Raw genomic sequence first — 21,221 nt, 5'->3', positions numbered from 1 at the left:
CGCTCTATAGAAGAAGACACATCATCAAAAGCAGGAAGAAGAGTAATAGGAGTATTAGAAAAAACCTGAGATTGAAAGAAATATTGATTTTCAAAGAAAATCACATTCCAGGAGATTCGGAATTTGTTTGCATGAGCATCATAACAAACAAATCCTTCCTAAGTAGAACTATATCCCATAAAGGCACACGTGACAGACTGGGCAGCAAGCTTGTGACGCTCAACAAGTGGTAGATGAACAAAACAAACACACCCAAAAGTATGAGAGGATTAATACTAAGGAGATATGCCAAATAATAAAAAATAGAGAGAATCATAATTTAGAGTGGCAATAGGCAAACGATTAACCAAATAGACAGCAGTAGATAAAGCTTCTACCCAGAACTTAGAAGGTACAAAAGAATCAATAAACAAAGTACAAACAACATCTAAGAGATGACGATTCTTACGCTCAGCGACTCCATTTTGCTGAGGAGTATAAGGAAAGAAACGCTGGGAAATGATCCCCTTTTGCTAAAGAAAAATCTGAAAAAAATGAGACATGTACTCCCCCCCTGAGTCGAAGCGTAAATTTTTTATACAAGTAATGAACTGTCTCGACAAACAACAACAAATTTTTGAAAGACGAAAAACACGTCAGCTTTAGAGCGGAGAAAATATATCTAAGTGAATTGACTATAATCATCAATAAACGTCACAAAATAACGATATTGACCATGAGAAATAACAAGACTCACACCCCAAACATCAGTATGCACAATCTCAAAGCAATTAGAAGCACAACTACCATGCGCAGGAAAAGGTAAAGTTTTACTTTTACCAAGACAACAAGTAGCACAATCCAAAGATACAGGAGAAGAAGAAAATGAATCTTTATTGCCCAAAAAACCATGTTTCATAAGATGAGCCAAGACACAACAATTAGGATGACCCAATTTCTTATGCCAAACTTCATTATTATTGGCAATAGTTGTACAAGCAAGAGAAACAATATTAGGAATAGAAAACTACAAAGGAAATAAACGTTCCACTTTAGGCCCCCTTGCGATAACCATCCCTGACACCTAATTCTGCACAAAACAACCACCACGAGAAAAATGAACATCACAGTTATTATCTACCAATTATCCAACAGAAATAAAATTGGTAGACAATCCAAGAGAGACAAAAACAATGCCAAATGAAGAGCCCAAATTACCAACAACGGTAATTGGAAGAAAACAGCCATCAACAATCTGAATATTTTGCGTGCATCTATACTTACGAACACCATGGAGACCCGTCATATTACCAATCATATGATTAGAAGCACCCGAATCAACAATCTAAGAAGTTAAGATAATAGTCGTACCTTGCAAGCCTAAGGCCGTAAAAGCAGACACAATCATCTGTTGGACCATTGCTAGTGTAAGAAAAGACAAGTCAAAGCTTACAGTGGGAGGTGCAGAAGAAGAAGAAGAGGATTGAACAGTAGCCTTTAAAAGCTTGGGGTTGGCAATTTTGAGGCCGCACTCATAGTCTTTGATGATATGGTCTTCTTTCTTGCAGTAGTTATAAACTTTCTTAGGACAGGTTCGAGCAATATGACCAAACTCCTTGCAACTAAAACACTACAACTTGTTCCTCCTTCTCCCTTGTGCTGCATATGCTACATTCACAGCCTCAGAAAATACCTTCTCAAAAGTCATACCCATCTGAGTAGATTACCATTGTTCTTCACACAATAAATCTCCCAAACAAATATCCAAAGAAGGAACCAGATTACGGTTCAATAAACTAGTTCGAACAGGCTAAAATTCAGGTCGAAGTTTCATCCAAAACTGATTGCGTTGACTTTGCATGAACCGATTGAAGAGCGGCGAGTGCCGTAAGGGGAACCTTAGCATGAACAATAGCAGAATACTCGCTCCAAAGATTAATAAAACCATAATAAAATTGTTCAATAGGTAAATTACCTTGATTGTAATTACTAATTTCCAACTCCAATTGGAACTTCTGAGCACTGCGATCTTGGTGGTAAATACGGTGGAGATAATCCCGCATAGCCTAAGCCGTAGTAAAACAACAAAGATTGGTCACAACGTGAGACTCAATTATCCCAAAAGCCAAGATATCACCTTCGCATCCTTAACCTCCCATTATGCAAATTCCTATTCATCAATGGGAACTTAGGCAGAACTATCAATAAGATTTGATAATTCATTCCCTTTCAAGAACATTTTAAATTGGAATTCCCACGTAGATAAATCCTTTCTAGTAAATCAAACAATAGTCTTTTCAATAGACGTGATGAAAGGCACTGAAAAAAATAAAAAAAAAAATCCCCCAAGCAGTCAACCAAATAAACGGCAAGCCTAACTCAAATCAGGTCCAAATACAAATAATAAGAGGTCGACGGACACAACCAAATTATATAAGCCCAACAGAAATAAAAAAAACCAGATCAAACACGAAAGGCCCATATCAAACACGGAAGCCTAACTCGAAATACCTGCCCTGTGTGAAAAACGACACAACAGGGGAAGAAACATATCACCTTCGTCGATCACACCAGGAGGAGTCGAAGCTACTGACCACCATAGAAACAGCCGACAGCCACAAAGATGTGCAGCCACCACGAGAAAAAACACCAAGATGAGTAGCCCACAACGAAGGACAGCGTGCGCGACTAAAAAAATTCTAGCAGCCCCAAACAAAACTCAAAACCACCAAAGTGGACACCACAGAGAAGGCCAACACCCACGAAAAGCAAGAAAGAACTTGCTGAAACAGAGAGAGAGAGAGAGAGAGAGAGAGAAACAGCGATGAGAATCGCACCCAGTGATTAATACCAAAACAACGGAATCAAAAAGGGGCTCTGATACCATGTTAATTTTGGTCTAAATGCCCTTTCCATCAGGTTTGCTTTCATTATACAGAAGAGATTTACATAGTTGTTGCCTGATTTTCAGCACTAAAATGCTGCCAGATTTTCAGCATTATTTACAGCCTAATTGCCCGATTTTCAGCACTTAAATGCTGCCAGATTTTCAGCATTATTTACAGCCTAATCAGCATTATTTACAGCCAAATTTCCTGAATTGTCTCCGTTAACACCCCCAACTGCACTTTGAGCACTAGAGTTGGTCTTATCATGCACTGCACTCAGCCTATTAGCCAATCCTCAGTGACGATCCTACACACACTAGAAACTAGACTAATAGATCTAAAGTCTTCTATCTTGATAGATCTGCTCTTTTTAGGCACCAAAGCAATAAATGTGGAGTTAATTCTCTTGCTCAAGAGATCGTATCGAAGGTTATCACAATACTCTGCTCACACGGCTCCTCTATCCTAGACTAAAAGCATAGTGATATCCCCCCAAGTCTCTTCCCTGTGCTCTCTTCCCGGCGATACCACATCCTGTTACCTCCATCAAGATTGTACCTAACCTAGATTGCTTATTTACAACTAAACAAATTTGTCGGAAGAAGCACAACCTCACTTTGTTTCATAACCACTCTCTAACAGCATAATATCAGCATTATTACCAGGAGCAGGCTCACAATATCCTAAAGTTGTCGCCTTTCATCTTATAACCTTTTCCTACCATCTGAACTCAGTCATACCATCCAGAATTTGTCTTGACCAAGGACTTAATTTCGGTTGAAATGTCAAAATTTCAACCGAAATTTTGAATTTCAAGGCGTCCTAAAACAAAATTGAGATACAGATTCGAGTTTGCATAATTTTAACCGAAATTTCGAGATTTTGGTCAATTTCGAAGATTTCAAAAATTTTGGCTATTCTTTTGAACTTTTTTGGAAATCATGGAAAAAAATGAAACAATTGGAGGGGAGGAATTTCAATGTTGTTCTCGGACTTTATTTTTCTTTTCCCACGTGATTTGTTGGCTCTTTTTGTCCAAGTTGTGCAACCCGTGAGTATACAATGGAAAAAAGAGATCTTGCAGAGATGCTCTGTAGATTCAAACCAACAATTCCACAAATTCATCAAAGGCTTAAGACCCTACGGGCTTACCACTACCAGTGAAAATATCTACACAAGTTTTTTCTATAAATTAGCTTTATGCTTGCAATAGGATACGTACCTCAAGGACCTTGAGAAAAGCCTTCTTCTTCCATCTTCCATCTTCAAACTTAAAAAAAAAAAAAAAAAAACTTAGATTCCAAGGGTAAAATTTTACTTTTAACAAGACGACAAGTAGCACAATCAAAAGATACAGGAGAAGAAGAAAAGGAATCTTTGTTGCCCAAGAAACCATGTTTCATAAGATGAGCCAAGACAACAGAATTAGGATGACCCAATTACTTATGCCAAACTTCATTATTTTTGGCAATAGCAGTACAAGCAAGAGAAACAACATTAGGAATAGAAAATTATAAAGGAAATAAACGTCCCACTTTAGGCCCCTTCGCGAGCACCGCCCCCAACACCTGATCCTGTAAGACAACCATCACAAGAAAAATGAACATCATAGTTATTATCTACCATTTGACCAACAGAAAGCAAATTGGTAGACAATCCAGGTGAGACAAAAACATCGCAAAATGAAGAGCCCAAATTACCAACAGCAGTAATTGGAAGAGTACTGTCATTAGCAATCTGAATATTTTGCGTGCCCTGATACTTACGAGCATCATGGAGACCCATCATATTACCAGTCATATAATTAGATGCGCTCGAATCAACAAGCCAAGAAGTTGACTTAGTAGTCGTACCACGTAGGCCTAAGGCAGTAAAAGCAGACACAATCATCTGTTGGACCATTGCTGGTGTGAGAACAAACGAATTAGAGCCTACAGTGGGTGGCGCAAAAGAAGAAGAAGAGGACCGAACAGCAGCCCGAAAAGCTTGGGATTGGTGATGTTAAGGCCGCACTCGACAGTCTTTGATGAAATGGCCTACTTTCTTGCAGTAGTTACAAACTTTCTTTGGACCATTACGAGCAATATGACCAAACTCCTTGCAACTGTAACACTGTAACTTGTTCCTCCCTCTGCCTTGGGCAACATATGCCACATTCACAGCCTCAGAAGATACCTTCTTAGAAGTCATACTCATATGAGTGGATAACTGTTGTTCTTCACGCAACAAATCTCCAAAACAAATGTCCAAAGAAGAAACCAGATTACAGTTCAATAAATTGGTGCGAACGAGTGTGAGAAAGCCGTGAATCTGCTAAAGCTAGTTAATTCAGTTATTTAGTTGAAAAGTCAACAGACAACTCAGCTTACAATAACATTCAGCAATAAAATTGTTCAGTCAGCAAGTTGCAGCCAGTGTGATTCTCATTCAAAGTTCTATTCAATTTTTAAAAGTGGAAGACAGCTATCATCCATTAATAGCACAGGAGTGAGTTATTTAGTCTAGGAACTTGTCATATTCTTGGTCTTGTTTCTAGGTTTATTTAATGAGTTGTTAAGTCCCTAGAATATTAAAATTTCCCATCTATTCCCCATGTACTCTGCCCTATAAATAGTGGCCTTCTCCTAGTCATTTTAAGTAGTGAAAAAATAGAAAAGAAACTCAAAAATCCAGCAAAAAGTGCCGCAGCACTGTAGCTTTTTATACATGTAATATCTTCATCAAGTCAGTAAATTAAATAGGCATTTTCCGGTATTTTTCTTCTCCGTTTTTCTATTCTTCTATTCAAACAAAATTTGGTATTAGAGCCATGTCGTCCAGCACCTCTTCCTCTGCTAGAACTATGTTCAATTATTCTCAAAACCAAGTACCTATCTTCGAAGGAGAAAAGTATGGGTATTGGGCTGATCAGATGAAAATTTTCTTCATTGCACGAGACTTATGGGAGATTATTGAAGAAGGGTATGATGATTCAACTTCAGCAAATGATGATTCATCCTCTACAAACACAAGCACAACAACCTCATCTCAAAGATCTGCCCAGAACAAAGAAAAAATCAAAAATAATGCTCTTGCTTTGAGTTATCTTCATCAAGGGATCAGAAAGACCATCTATCCCCACATCTTTGGCATTCAAAAGGCTAAAGACACATGGGAAACACTGCAGAAGGAATTTCAAGGAGACAATAAAGTAGTCTCGATCCGAGTACAATCTCTTTGGAAGAACTTTGATTGCTTGGCAATGAAAGATTCTGAAAGCATCAAAAATTTTTTCTCCAAGGTTGCTGAAATAGTCAACCAAATTAGAGCTTATGGTGATCGGATAGAAGAAAAAAAAGATCGTTGAAAAAACTCTCAGAAGTTTACCACCAAAATTTGATCTTGCAGCTACAGCAATTGAAGAATCAAAAGACCTCTCAATTATGATCATGTTTGACCTCTGTTGTTCTTTAAAATCACATAAGGAAAGAATTAAAAGATCTTTAGGTCAGCCCTTGGAACAGGCTTTTCAATCAAAGCTCAATTTGAACCGGAAAAATCAAGAGAGGAGGGGAAATTTTCAGCAACAAGACCTGTCTCAAAGAGGCCAAAATAATCAATCCCATGGTCGTGGAAGAGGCCGTGGCAGAGGCAGGAATTTTCAGCCTCAAAGTTCCAGCAATCAAGGACAGAATTGCATCATATGCAAGAAGTCAAATCACACCTCAGCTGAATGCTATTTAAGGTGTAAAAGGTGCCACATTCCAAACCATTCAGATCGGGATTGTTGGCACAAGAAGAATGAGAGTTCAGAAGCAAATTTCAGCAAGGAAAATGATGAAGAGCAAGTATTTCTCACTTGTCTCAATGCTGAAAACAACGACGACAAGGTTTGGTACCTTGACAGTGGCTGCAGCAGTCATATGACAGGTAACCGTGAGTTATTTGTTAAAATTGATGAAAATGCTTCAAATTCCGTTATTCTTGGTGATGGAAAATTTGTAAAAGTTCAAGGAAAAGGTGTAATAGCAGTGTAGTCCATATCAGATGAGCAAAAATTCATCCATGATGTTCTTTATGTCCCAAGTCTTGCTCACAATCTCTTAAGTGTGGGGCAGTTAATTCAAAAAGGATATCAAGTCCATTTCGAAAGGAAATGAATGCAGAATCATAGACAAGAAGAAGAACTCACTGATGGCTAAAGTTGAGATGACTTGAACAAGGTTTTTCCACTCTCCATTAACTACACAAGTCCCGTGGCTTTGAAGAGTGAAATTTCAGACGAATCTCAACTATGGCATCTCATATATGGGCATTTAAATCATAAGGGACTGCAGCTTCTCAAGAAAAAGGATATGGTTCGTGGTCTTCCCCAAATAAATCAAATTGAAGAAGTTTGTGAAGCCTGGATTTACAGGAAGATGCCCACCTTCCTTTCCCCAAAACTTCTTGGAGGGCCAAAGCTCCTTTGGAGTTGTTCATGCGGATATATTTGGTCCCACAAGAACACCATCTCTTGGAAACAAAAGGTATTTCATCCTTTTTGTTTATGATTTTACTAGAATGATATGGTTGCATTTTATTCAGCAAAAATCATATGCCTTTTCAATATTTCTAGAGTTCAAAGCCCTCGTTGAAAGGCAAAGTGAGCTGCAAATGAAGACCTTAAGAACTGATCGTGGAGGTGAATTCATATATCACCCGTTCATGAATTATTGCAAGAAGGAAGGCATTCAAAGGCAACTAACAGTGAGTAGAAGCCCTCAGCAGAACGGAGTTGCTAAAAGAAAGAACCGGACCATTGTTGAAATGGCTCGGAGCATGTTAAAAGGTAAAGGACTTCCTAATTCTCTTTGGGCTGAAGCTGTACATACCATTGTTTATATCTTAAACAGTCACCAACAAAATCAATGAAGAATAGAAGGCTTGGAGTGGGAGAAAACTAGATATTAGCCATCTGAAAGTGTTTGGTTGTCTAGCCTACTCACTCAACAAAGCTCCTAATAAGGGCAAGTTTGATCAGAAGGGAGAAAAGCCTATGTTTATTGGGTACAGCGATGAATCAAAGGGCCACCGGCTGCTGAATCCTGTTAATCACAAGCTGACAGTGGCAAGAGATGTCATCTTTGACAAAAGGGGAGTATGGAAGTGGACTTCCAGCGGCCAGAACTCAACAAATATTCCAAATTTTGTACCAGCTGAAGCAACAAGACCTAAACCAACTACTGAATCTCAGAATCCAGCAATTTCAGAAGTTGAAATTGCACCCGGGAACCTTAGTTCAAAATCTGAAAATTCGAAAAATGAAGGAATTTCATCCTCTTCACCTGTCCTAAGAAGATCTGAAAGAGTTAAAAGACCTCCGGAGAGGTATGGTGATTTTAGAAGCTATTTTTCTAATGAAAATTCAGAATTTGCTCTTTTCTCTTGTGAGCCACAGAATTTTGAAGATGCAGTGTGAAGGATAAAAAATGGAAAAAGGCCATGGAAGAAGAGCTTAATGTGATTGAAAAGAACAACACATGGAAGCTTGTGGATCCTCCTGAAGGCAAAGACATTATTGGTCTCAAGTGGATTTACAAAACCAAGTACAACGAGGATGGTTCCATTCAAAAGTACAAGGCCAGATTAGTTGCCAAAGGTTATTCTCAACAACCTGGAGTTGATTTCAACGAGACCTTTGCACCAGTTGCAAGAATTGAGACAATTCGGCTTGTACTTACAATAGCTGCCAAATTGGAGTTAAATGTGTATCAAATGGATGTTAAATCTGTGTTTCTCAACAGAGAACTGAATGAGGAAGTTCATGTTGAGCAGCTACGCGGATATGAAGTGAAGGGCAAAGAAGAAAAGGTGTACAAACTGAACAAGGCTTTGTATGGCCTCAAACAAGCTCCACAAGCTTGGAACAGTAAGATTGATTCTTATTTTCAGAATTTAGGATTTCAGAAAAGCTCTCATGAACTAGCTCTTTATTTTTTTTAAAAAGAAATTGATTTCATCATTATTTTCTTGTACGTTGATGATCTGATTTACTTTGAAAGCAATCTTCATTTACTTGCTGATTTCAAGCACTCAATGATGAAAAATTTTGAGATGACAAACTTAGGGATCATGAAGTACTTGATCGGGATGCAAGTTAAGCAAGGAAGAAGGGAAATTTTCATTTCCCAAGAAAAGTATGTAGCCGATATCTTGAAGAAATTTCATATGAAGGACTGTAAGGCTATAAGTACTCCTATGGCTCTAAATGAAAAATTAAATTCTGATGATGGAGCTAAGAAATTCGATGAAAATCAATATAGGAGTTTAGTTGGATCCCTTATTTACTTCACTCATACTAGGCTTGATATTACACAAGTTGTTAGTATGTTGTTTAGGTTCATGCACAGCCCAAGTGTACTTCATTATGCAGCAGCAAAAAGGGTATTAAGATACCTTAAAGGCACACTAAAACTTGGACTGAAGTACAGCAAAGATTCTGAGTTTGTTTTGACCGGTTTCACTGACAATGATTGGGCCAGATCAGTTGATGATCGAAAAAACACATCGGCATATGTTTTCTGTCTTGGAAATGGCACGATTTCATGGTGTTCAAGAAAGCAAAACATTGTTGCCTTGTCATCAGCAGAAGCAGAATACATTTCAGCAACAGACGCTGCTTGTGAAGGAGTTTAGCTGAGGAAATTACTTAGTGATTTAGGGCTAAAGCAAGAGGGTCCTACAACCATTTATTGTGATAATATGTCAGCAATAGCTCTAACTAAGAACCCAGTTTTTCATGCCAGGACAAAGCATATTGAGGTCAGACATCACTTTATTCGTGACCTTGTGCAGAAGGAATAAATTCAGCTAGAATTCATCAACACTAATGAACAACCAGCAGACATGCTCACAAAACCTATTACTACTGAGAAGTTTTTGAAGTTTAGAGACATGTTAGGACTCACGGCTTTAGAGGGGAATTTGTGAGAAAGTCGTGAATCTGCTGAAGTTAGTTAATTCAGTTATTTTGTTGAAAAGTCAGCAGACAACTCAGCTTACAGTTGGCAGAACATTCAGCAATAAAATAATTCAGTCTGCAAGTTGCAGCCAGTGTGATTCTTATTCAAAGTTCTGTTCAGTTTTTCAAAGTGTAATACAATTGTCATCCATTAATAGCACAGGAATGAGTTATTTAGTCTAGGAACTTGTCATATTCTTGGTCTTGTTTCTAGGTTTATTTAATGAGTTGTTAAGTCCCTAGAATATTAAAATTTCCCATCTATTCCCCATGTGCTCTGCCCTATAAATAGTAGTCTTATCCCAGTCATTTTAAGTAGTGAAAAAATAGAAAAGAATCTCAAAAATCCAGCAAAAAGTGCTGCAGCACTGTAGCTTTTTATATATGTAATTTCTTCATCAAGTCAGTAAATTAAAGAGGCATTTTTCAGTATTTTTCTTCTCTGTTTTTTCTGTTGTTCTATTCTTCTTTTCCAACAACGGGCTCAAATTCAGGTCGAAGTCTCATCAAAAACTGATCGCGTTGACTCTCAGCATGAACCACTTGAAGAACAGCGAGTGCCGCAGGGGGAACCTTAGCATGAACAATAGCAGAATATTCGCTCCAAAGATTAATAAAACCAGAATAAAATTGTTCAATAGGTAAATTACCTTGTCAGTAATTACAAATTTCCAACTCCAATTGGAAATTCCGAGCACTGTGATCTTGATGGTAGATACGGTGGAGATTATCCCACATAGCCTGAGTCGTAGTAAAACAGCGAAGATTGGTCAAAAGATGAGACTCAATTGTCCCCAACAGCCAAGAGATTACCTTAGCATCCTTGACCTCCCATTGTGCAAATTCCTTTTCATCAACGGGAACTTGAGCAGATTTATCAATATGATTTGATAATTCATTTGCTTTCAAGAACATTTTAAATTGGAATTCCCATGTAGGGAAATTATTTCCATTAAATCTAACAAGTCTTTTCAATAGACATGATGAACGGCACAAAGAAGAAAAATAAGCCCAAGCAGTTAACCAAATAAACAGCAAGCCTGCCCTGTGTATGAAAAATGACACAGCAGAGGAAGAAACACAGCACCTTCGTCGATCACACCAAGAGGAATCGAAGCTGCTGACCACCACAAAAATGCCCAGCCACCACGAAAAAAAAAAAACACCAAGATGAGTAGCCTGCAATCAAGCACAGCGCGTGCAACCTAAAAAAAAAAAAAAAACCTCGGGCAGCCCCCAACAAAACTCAATAAAACCACCAATGTGGACACTACAAAGAGGACCGACTCCCATGAAAAGCAAGACGAAACTTGCTGTAACTGAGAACAACGAACACAGAAGAGGGGCTCTGATACCATGTCAATTTTGGTCTGAATGAATCAATTATATATGCAATTTTGTATTCTTCACATACTCAGGTCCCTATTTAACATGTACACAGAATAAAATATGGAAAAACAGAAGAGGACACAACTTGCAGTTGAGATGTGTCCTTTAGCTTCGGTGGAGGGTCTCAATTTATAGCCTCTGGCTTGTGGCAAGATCTCATGATAGGTGGTGGTGGCTCACCCACCATGGTAGGTGGCCGTCATTCACCAACCGTGGCCGTTGTTCACACTGCTGGCCGTCATTCACCAAACGTGGCTGTCGTTCACACTGTAGGGATTTCTACATTATTTACATCCTAAACAAATTCTGCCAACATACAGCACATGTAGCTGTCAATTCTGCTAACACCCACTACCACTGACCAGAGAAAATCTCTCATAATTCTCTCAATCCTACTAGTGACCCCCATTGGAATTTAAAAGTAGAAAGAAAATACAACAGAATACTAGAAAGACACGCCTGAATTTGAGTAATCCTCCCTCCTAATAAAAAAAAGGCCTCCCTTCCACCCATCTAAACGCTTGGACACTCTCTCCACCACTGGATCCTAAAAACTAGATGATCTAGGATTACCTACCAAAGGAACCCCTAGATACCCCTAGATAGGACAACAGCCCAGGCTAATTCCCAACACACTCTGCAGGCATGTCAATAGCTACAATACCACTCTACCATATTAATCTTAAGCCTCAAGACCCTTTTGAAAGTTTGAAGAAGTTTCAAACTATTTAATGAACAAAGGCTTATGATCCTCCAGAAAAAAAAAATAGCATCATCGACAAACTGAAGGTGAGACATCATGATCTCCTCCCCACCCACTTTCAGGCCTTCCACTAAACCTCTATCCACCACCTTATCAACTATCCTACTCAAAAGATCAACCACTAACCAAAAGAAGAAAAGAGAGAAATAGGATCCCCTTGTCTAATCCCTTTCGTGGCCTTCAGCCAAAATTTGGGCTCACCATTCACTATCACCGCAAACACATTAGACATACAACCCTTCATCCATCTACACCATCTCTCTCCAAACTCCTTCCTCACAAAAATCTTATCCTTAAAGTTCCAGCTCACTCTATCATAAGCTTTTTGAAAACCCAACTTAAAAACAAGCCCCTTCTTCTTCCTCCTCCTAGTATCCTCAACAGTTTCACTCGCAATTAGTTTTGTATCCACAATCTGTCTACCCCCCACAAATGCACTCTGGATCCTCCATTGGAATATCTGCCTTACAAAATTATCCCTTCCAGCAACAGAAGAAGGTACAGCCAAGATGTCCTATTATGTTGTCAAAAGACAAAGACCCCTGACCATTTAAGGCTTTCATCTGATCAAAACTATGACTAAAATAATCTTCACCAACTTGCACAATTTCAGAGTTCCAAATGTTGGCAATCTCTCTCCAGCTGATGTGCATTCTTTACAAGAATCACCTTCCAACCCAATTCCTCCTTTATCTCCAAAATCCCCCTCAAATGACTCAAACAAGCCATCCTCTTCTACAAAATCTAAATCAGCTCTCAATTGGTCAATCAGCAGTCCCTTCTCAGAATCACACATGCTACTCAAATCATCTTCCAAAATCAAAGAAAGAATCGTCCTCTAATACTCCTTTTGTCATATCCTTTTGTTTCTCCCTCGAATCTTAGCGTAGAGGAGAGAGGATTATTAGAAGTAGGATTAATTACCTCTACTCTGTTGCAAAGAGGTTCCAAGTCGCATTTCTACTTCCCAAAGATAAGAAATTTATAGGAATTTATAGGTGGCTGACAGTCACTACTCACTATCAAAAATATTGTTATCCTCCCTACTGTTCAATGAACCATCTACTGGCTAACTTCCTTCGATTTCAAGGCTTCCACACATTAAACGTCTAACCCATATGTTTTCACGTTAGCTTGAAATCTCTGCCCATCAGTTCTATCCAACTCACTTTGTTTAGATGGGCCTAACTCCAGCTTCAGTTTTACCAACTCATTTAGTCTAGGTGGGTTTGAGACTCCAGCTTCATTTCAGATAGGAGACTTTTTCTTTTCGACCAACTTGAAAGCACCATTCAAAAATAGGCCCACAAGCTGAAGGCCTATATTTGCCAAAATTTGCACACCCATCAGAGTGTTTTGACTTTAGAATTAGAAAATCCTTTGCCAGCATATTGCAACAGGGCAGGAGATATTTTGGAAATATCCTCCCCCAAACCCTGCAATTTCAGATGTCATGCCTCTTGGAGAGCAGCAACCCGTTGTCAGAGGATCTCTAAGTACATCAGCAAAAGAAGAACCTGATGAGAGCCTCTAAAAGACGTTTATCTTGTCACCATGCGCATCTGACCTTTATATGTTCGCAGAGGCACAATCGAAGCAGCATAATCTAGGATTCTCATCACCAACAAATTCATTCTTGCCCATCAATCAAATCCATCATAACAGAGAAAAAAAAAAAGGAATTGCCACCCTAAAATCTACTCTCTCTGGGGATCCCTCCTTTGTTAGCCTTCTCTAAACACAAGAATCTGCCACTACCATTCCATAATTTCAAACTAACGAAGCTTCATACTTCTCTGAGGATAATAACTCCCCAATCCACCTCAAGGCTTCAACTTCCAGTACACAAGACACCAATCTTCCTCAGTCCCGGCTGTCAATCACCATCCCTACGTGAGGTCATGGTTATTAATGTACAGGCAGCCACAAATTCGAGGCTTAAATATTACTCAAAAAAAAATGAAAGGCTTAGATTTTTAACCTTAAAAAACAGGATCTATAGGTGGTCTAATTATAAACAAACTTTTAAAATAATGTTTTGACCACCATAGTTAAAATAAACTGACCTTTCAACAACAATAGCCAAAGCAACCAACAAGCATGTCACTATGCCTGATGCACCTAAAATATTTTTTTAAAATATAAACCATACGCCCCAAGGATGTCCAACACAAGGATGTCAGACACAATTTTATCCCAAGGAGATGCATTAATGCTCATATACTGTCTCAAATGATCATGACAAACCTGTTTCCATGGCAGTATATAACACAAGGAAAAGAAGTATCTTCTGGAAAAGGCGAAGGCACATAATGACTGCATTGTAAAGTATGGCCTCGTCCATTCCTAAGCTGCAAATAATAAATCATAGGCAACAAGAATACAAGCATAGAAACCATTATAAACTTGCTCATAGACACATGTTTTAAATAAGCAAAGAAAGAATATAATTTCTTTTGAATAAACTGAAGACCATACTTGCCTCCAAATCATCTCTTTTGTATGTTCTGCTAGCAAGAGTGAAATCTGTCTCACACAAATACTGATCCGGGTTATACTCTGCCCTGCATATCAAGCACGGCTGATGACGTAGAGGACAAATAATAAAGAAAAAGGCAAAAAAAATTCAGCAACAATTGGAAGCAACCCAAAATACTTCGCAGCATGAAGTAAAAATTTGTATATTTTATATTTATAGTATATATATATATGTGTGTGTGTGTGTGTGTATACATATATCTATGTATGTGTGTGTGTGTATGTATGTATGTGTGTGTGTGTGTGTATGTGTGTGTGTGTGTATACATATATATATGTATGTGTGTGTGTGTATGTATGTGTGTGTGTGTGTGTGTATACATATATATATGTATGTGTGTGTGTGTGTGTATGTATGTGTGTGTGTGTAGGCAGTTAGGTAGCACCACTAAAGGACAAGTAAGGGTTGGAAAAAATGGTTAGTCATGTGCACAAAGGAATATGACACCAAGATCAAACAAATTGACCTTGATATATGCAAAAGGAAAAGAGGCAATCACAGTCTCTCTGCTAGATTAGAACAGAACAGCAACTAAACAAGATAACTTCGCCCATGACAAGCACCCTCTCCCCAGGCTTCAAGGAAGAGTAGGCACAAAATAACTTGTTTGCTTTATTTTTTATGCTCCTCAATCATTCTTCAATCAAGGAACTAAAACACAACAGTAAAGCCCTAAAGTATAGTACAAAAGCAAATTGAATTAAATCAATGCATATGAAGTCAAATATCAGATATTCATTATAAGGTTGGCGAAGGAGAGAGATTCATTTTTTGGAAGATCAATTGATTGGGGAAGCTCCTCATATGGGTCGAGTGTATCTTCATCTTCTTCATTTTTTTATTTTTATTTTTTTGTTTTTTTTATAACAAAAGAGGATATCATTAATAGAAAAAAAATTTACAAAAGGGAGAATGAAATATCTCCAGAGACAAACTGAGACACTCCAAGACTAAACAAAAAACATAAGAAAATACCCAAGAAAAAAGAGATTAACAACTCAACATTTTCCTCTAATCACTTTGAAACTCCTAAATGCTTGCCTCTTTAAAAAATCCATAACCAACACACTGCAGAGAGGCCAAGTACTTCATTTTTTCCCAAACCAGCATCTATTTTATTTTTTTCCCAAAAAATATCAGAGTATTACGTTCCATTCATAAACCCCATGAAAACAAAGATGTAGTCCCAAAAGGGGGGGTGAATTGGGTTATTAAAATTTCTTTCAAATCTTTTAATGAATTTTTAAGCCTTTTAATTCTTTCAAAGATTTCAATCCACAACCAACCAATTCAAGTAAATTAACAATCAAACAAAACTTAATCAAACAAAATATATTCAATCAAGATGCAACACTTTGATAGATTCAACTTTGTTGTATGTAGCCCTGTGTATATGACTTATATTCAAGCCCTGTAGTGAATGTGAATTTGAACCAAGCCCTGTATATATGAAATCGTTCCTTCAATGCAAACCACAACTCAGAATTTAAATAAACTCTTTATTTAATTTTTCTTTAGGTGTTAACCAACCAACGTACTTCCTTTTGAGGTTTCCACAAAAGTTTGATCAACCAACGTACTCTCTTTCGGTTTCCGCAATCCCAAATCAAAATTAAACTTTAAGTTTATTTAACTTCCAAATTACGTAGTTTGTATAATTAAATCATTCATGCAGTTTATATATGCTGAATGTAAAGAGAGTTCAGGGAAAGAGAGTGAGACCAAGTTTTTACGAGGTTCGGTCTATCCCCAGCCTACGTCCTCGCCTTTGGCAAACCACCAAAGGAGTCACTAAAACATGTTCCTTTGTCGGACGGAACAACACCGTTTACAAACTCCTTCAATAGGCAAGAGCACCACCTCTCCAAGTGATATCCCCTCACTCAGTCACTCCTTCAATAGGCTAGAGCTACACCTCTCTAAGTGATACCCCACGCTTAGCCAATGATCCAAACAATTCTTGGAGTCGTCAATCTACAAGAAAATCAAAAAGAATTTCTATGTACAAGAAACATTCTCTAAAAAGAGCAGGTTAGTACAAGTTCAGCACTATATACTTCAATGTAAAAATATCAATATGAAATAGAATGAAGCTCAAGTGTATAATTCACCAAATTCTTTCTTAGATGGAGATTGGCAATAGAAACTCTAAGTAGTAAGGATCAGCACTTCAAAATATCTTAGCAAAAGAGTTTTGCAATGAGTAAGCAAGAGAACTTTGTAAGAACAAGAGTGCTTTCAGCTTATCAATCAGATTTTTCAATTCTTGGATTGTTTTGATTTGCAAAACCATGTATTTATAGGCTTTCAAAAGTATTTTCGTGTTGCCCAAGATTACTTGGAGTATCTTCCAAGTTTATAGAAAGTTTGATGGCCAAGAAATATGAATTTCAAATTCAAATCTTTTAAAAAATACGACCGTTAACAGTGTTCAGACATCTGAACTTTCGGGTTCAGTCGTCTAAGGTGATTCTGCCTCTTTAGGAAACTTTCAGCAAAATCTTCAGAAGTTTGAACTTAATCTTCAGTCTTCTGAAGAAATTCTTCAGACACCTGAAGTTACACTTCAGTCGTCTAAAGTGGTTATGTTTGCTGTTCAGTCCTCTGAAGTTCTTCCGTGAACAGTGTTCAGTTTGCTGACAGCTTCGACCCCGCTTCAGTATTTTGGTCATAACTTTTTCTATACAACTCCAAATTAGGTGTTCTTGGTGTCAAAAGAAAGGTAAGAGAAAATCCTAAATCTTTCATGTTGAACACTTTTTAAAATAAGGAGTGTTTGACAGATAAAAATGCACCTCAATGCGAATGTAGAAAAAATGACAGCATTTGGAAAAACCTCTTTTTGGTGCTTTTCATTCCAAAAATAATTTTAACCTTATTGAAATATCTTTTCACCTTATAAAAATATTTTCCAAGTATTTTAAAAGGTATCTAGGTCCAAGAAATTAACCTAAAAGCTTCAAAATATTTCAAACAATATTTAAACATTAAAGCACTTACATAAAGACTTCTAAGACATTTGTCATTTTAAACACTTGAATCTTCATGCTTGTTTTGGCTCTTTCTTGGTCTTCAAGCTTTAATATTCTTTGAGCTTTCTCTTTAACATCATGCTCTCATATTCTTCAAGCTTTATTTAAATCATCTTTAAATCCATGCTTTGACTCTTTTAAGCTTCATTTGATCCTTGTGGGCACTTTGACCTTGCTTTCGCATATGTGATCCTTGTGAGTTCTGAAATATCACCACTCAACCAAAAAATATTAAGTTCCACTTATTCGTTAGCATCAAAACAAGATTTTAAGTCTTGTAAGGCCAACACCCCATACTGAGAAAAAGCAGCAGTTTCATAATCCATAAAGTTTCTCTATCCTTTCTTCTACCAAAGCCTACAAAGGACATTTCTAAAAAGTCTTCCACCAAGGATGGACAAACCCAGCTTTCCCCCATAATGCCAAAAAAGCATATTCCATATACTTCAAGCAAATTCACATTGCAAAAGGTGACAAGCTGTCTCAGAGTTCTTGTAACAGAGCACACATATTTTGGGAGAGAGAGCCTTCATAGGTCTCCAAATTTGCAACAAGTTATTAATCTTATTAAGCACACTCAACCAAGTGAAAGCCTTTATTTTAAGGGGAACCTTAGCCTTCCAAATAGTAAAGTATAGCAGGAAAGAAGAGTTGGAACGAATCAAAAATACAAAAAAAAAAATTGCAAGAAGACACTCGTGACTGGTCAAAAGACCAAGAAAGAACATCCCTCTCTGAAAAAAGGTTACTCCCACTCAATAACAAAGATGACAATTCCACCATCTTCCTAAGGCTCAGAGGTCTCCTATAATGAAGATTCTAGGAAACCAAAGGACTGCTCAATTCACCAACAAAAAAAGAAGAAATGGCTTTATTTTGCTGAGAACTTATATGAAAGAGACAAGGGAATAAAATAGAAAATGGTGCATTTCCCAGCCAAGGGTCTTTCCAAAAACGAATATGAGAACTCCTCCCCACCTCACGTTTAGTTTGAAGGGTGAAAGAAGGATAGATCTACGAAATGGACCTCCATAGGCTCCCCTAGCATTACTATCCAACCATTCTCATCAATCCCAAACTTATATCTTATCTTGGTCTTAAATTTCCATGAAATTGTTGAAATTTCCATTTGAGATTTCTGCTTCCCATCACCCTTGAAACCAAAATGGCAGTTGATTTCTGTATTACAAAATTTCAATCCAAAATTTCAACGAATCATTCAAAATTTATCAAAATCTCGAAATTTTAATAAAACTTGTCCAAATTTTAACTATAGAATGAAATTTTCTTAGAATTCAAATGTGAGATTTAGATGCGAAGTGAAATTTCTCTCGTAACTTATCGTATTTTTTATTGAAGCAAAATCTTATTAGAAGGGCCTTTGAAATTATATGAAAAATTTTAATTACAACAAGGTTTTATTTAGCCATTTATTTCTAATTATCTTTATTTGTATAATAAATAATTTTAATTGATTTAAAATTTTCATTTACATTAACCAAGTTTGTTTAATACATATTATCTTATGAATATGTTTAATACACATATTATATTACAACAATTGCACCTTATACACAAACTAGATGTATTTAATTGGTAATATTGAATCCTAAAACTTGCATCATTATGCTTATTAGCTATTTCTAAAGTTTCATAAAAGATCTCCATGTTTTACTACTAATTTCCATTGTTACTTCAAATTGAAATCAAAATTGACATTGAAATCAAAATTCCCATCGAAATTTCCGTACTTTTAAAGCTTCAAAATTTTAGTTGAAATCAAAAATTAAGAACTTGCTTCTTATTACTTTATGCCAGAGCGACAATTCTTCTAAAGGCAAGCGATATAGCCATTTAGCTAGAAGAGTGGTGTTCTTAGCCACCAACTCGCCAAGACCCAAACACCCCTCCTTCCTAGATCTACAAACCTCATTCTTAACTCACTAGATGGTCTCTATGACTCCCCCCACCAAACCACAAAAACTCTCTCATAATCCTCTCAAGCTTGCTAGCAAGCACAACCAAAATCTTAAAAACAAAGAGGAAACATAACAGGATGCTAGCAAGACAAGCTTAAATCAAAGTAATTCTACTCCCAAAAGAGAAGAGGACTCCCTTCCAACCATCTAATCTCTTTGTCACCCTTACCACTACCGGGCTCCAAAAATCTACGGCTCTAGGATTACCCCCAAAAGTGACACCTAAGTAAGCCCAAGGCCAATCCAATATACCACACACCAATTCGTTAACCCGTTCCCTAACACAGACTAGCACATTCATAGCCGCTAAATCACTCTTCCCCATATTAATTTTGAGCATAGAAACCCTCTCAAAAATATGAAGAATACCCAAGATTCTCCTAAAATAAAGACTTTGATCGTCTAAAATGATGGTGCCATCAGCAAACTAAAGATGCAAAACCACCACGCCCTCTCTCCCCACTTCTAGGCCTCTAACCAAAGCCTTCTCCATCACCCTATCCACCATCCTACTCAAAACATTTGCCAGTGGCAAACAAAAAAGGGGATAAAGGGTCTCCTTGTCAAATACCCCTCGAAGCATCAAACCAAGATTTAGGCTCGCCATTCGCAATTACCAAAAACCACACCTTAGACAAACAACCCCTGATCCAGTGATGCCAATGCACACCTTTTCTCTCAAAAACTCTATCCAAGAAACTCCAACTCACTCTATCATAGGCTTTCTCATATTTTAGTTCAAAAACAACACCCCTCTTCTTATTCCTTCGAATATCCTCCACTTCCTCATTGGCAACGAAAATAGCATCCACTATCTACTTCCCCACCAAAAACATGCTTTAAGTGCCAGATATGGTATCATCAAGCACCGCACTCAACCTATTAGCTAAGACTTAACTAATCTTATGCACACTAGAAACAATACTAATAGGTCCAAAATCCTCCACTTTTATAGAATTAGATTTCTTCGGTACCAAGGCTATAAAGGAGGAATTAATGCTCTTACTAAGAACTTTGCTTTCAAAGAACTCACTAAAAACTTTCAACGGATCATCCTTTACTAGTTCCCAACAATCTTGAAAGAAAGTAGTGTTAAAGCCATCTGCGCTTGGAGCCTTATCCCTTTCCATCCCAAAAAACACCCCCCTAACTTCCTCCTCATCAAAAGAACTCTTTAACCAAAACATGTGATATAGTAGATATAGGGTTCCAATCTAAGCTCTCTACCATTGGCCTACAATGATCCTCCACCAAATACAAGTTCTAGAAAAAATTGGTGATGACAAAAGCAATATGGCATTGATTACTAGACATTATCCCATCCCCCACATCTAACTCCCTAATCAAATTCTTACTTCTTTTCCCATTCTCTAGTCTATGAAAGAAAGAAGAGTTGCGATCACCATCCTCAACCCATTTGAATTTGGTCTCTTGTCTCCAACTTCTCATTTACTGAAATATCACCTCTTCTAGCTCATTTTTCAAGGAAACACTCCTAAACTCCTCACTGTCTGTAAGATTACAATCCTACTCCTTCCTATTCAGTGAAGTTAATTTGCTTAATATGTTAGATTTTCTAATTCTGATATCACCAAACACCTCCTTATTCCACACTTTCAACTTCTCCTTCAAGCGTTTCAACTTTCTTCTGAACTGGAAACCTCCCCAAC

General features: G+C 37.5%; 1 protein-coding gene across 5 annotated transcripts in view; it reads right to left on the bottom strand.

Annotated features, from left to right (window-relative positions):
• LOC131153260 (uncharacterized) overlaps window positions 1-21,221 on the bottom strand; it is a 115,115-nt gene that overhangs the window by 67,512 nt on the left and 26,382 nt on the right. For 3 of the 5 annotated variants that reach the window (XM_058105454.1, XM_058105455.1, XM_058105453.1), the window contains 3 exons: window positions 14,484-14,565; window positions 14,249-14,352; window positions 4,090-4,137 (listed from right to left, as the gene is read on the bottom strand). In XM_058105454.1, the coding sequence (XP_057961437.1) occupies window positions 4,090-4,137; window positions 14,249-14,352; window positions 14,484-14,565 (234 nt within the window). The remainder of the gene's footprint in view (window positions 1-4,089; window positions 4,138-14,248; window positions 14,353-14,483; window positions 14,566-21,221) is intronic. The other 2 variants (XM_058105456.1, XM_058105457.1) reach the window with 1 other exon arrangement.

This window comes from Malania oleifera, chromosome 4, assembly GCF_029873635.1.
Source record: "Malania oleifera isolate guangnan ecotype guangnan chromosome 4, ASM2987363v1, whole genome shotgun sequence".
In the NCBI taxonomy this organism is placed as follows: Eukaryota; Viridiplantae; Streptophyta; class Magnoliopsida; order Santalales; family Ximeniaceae; genus Malania; species Malania oleifera.
Note: the sequence above shows the minus strand (reverse complement) of the source record. Positions and strands in the feature narration are given on the sequence as shown.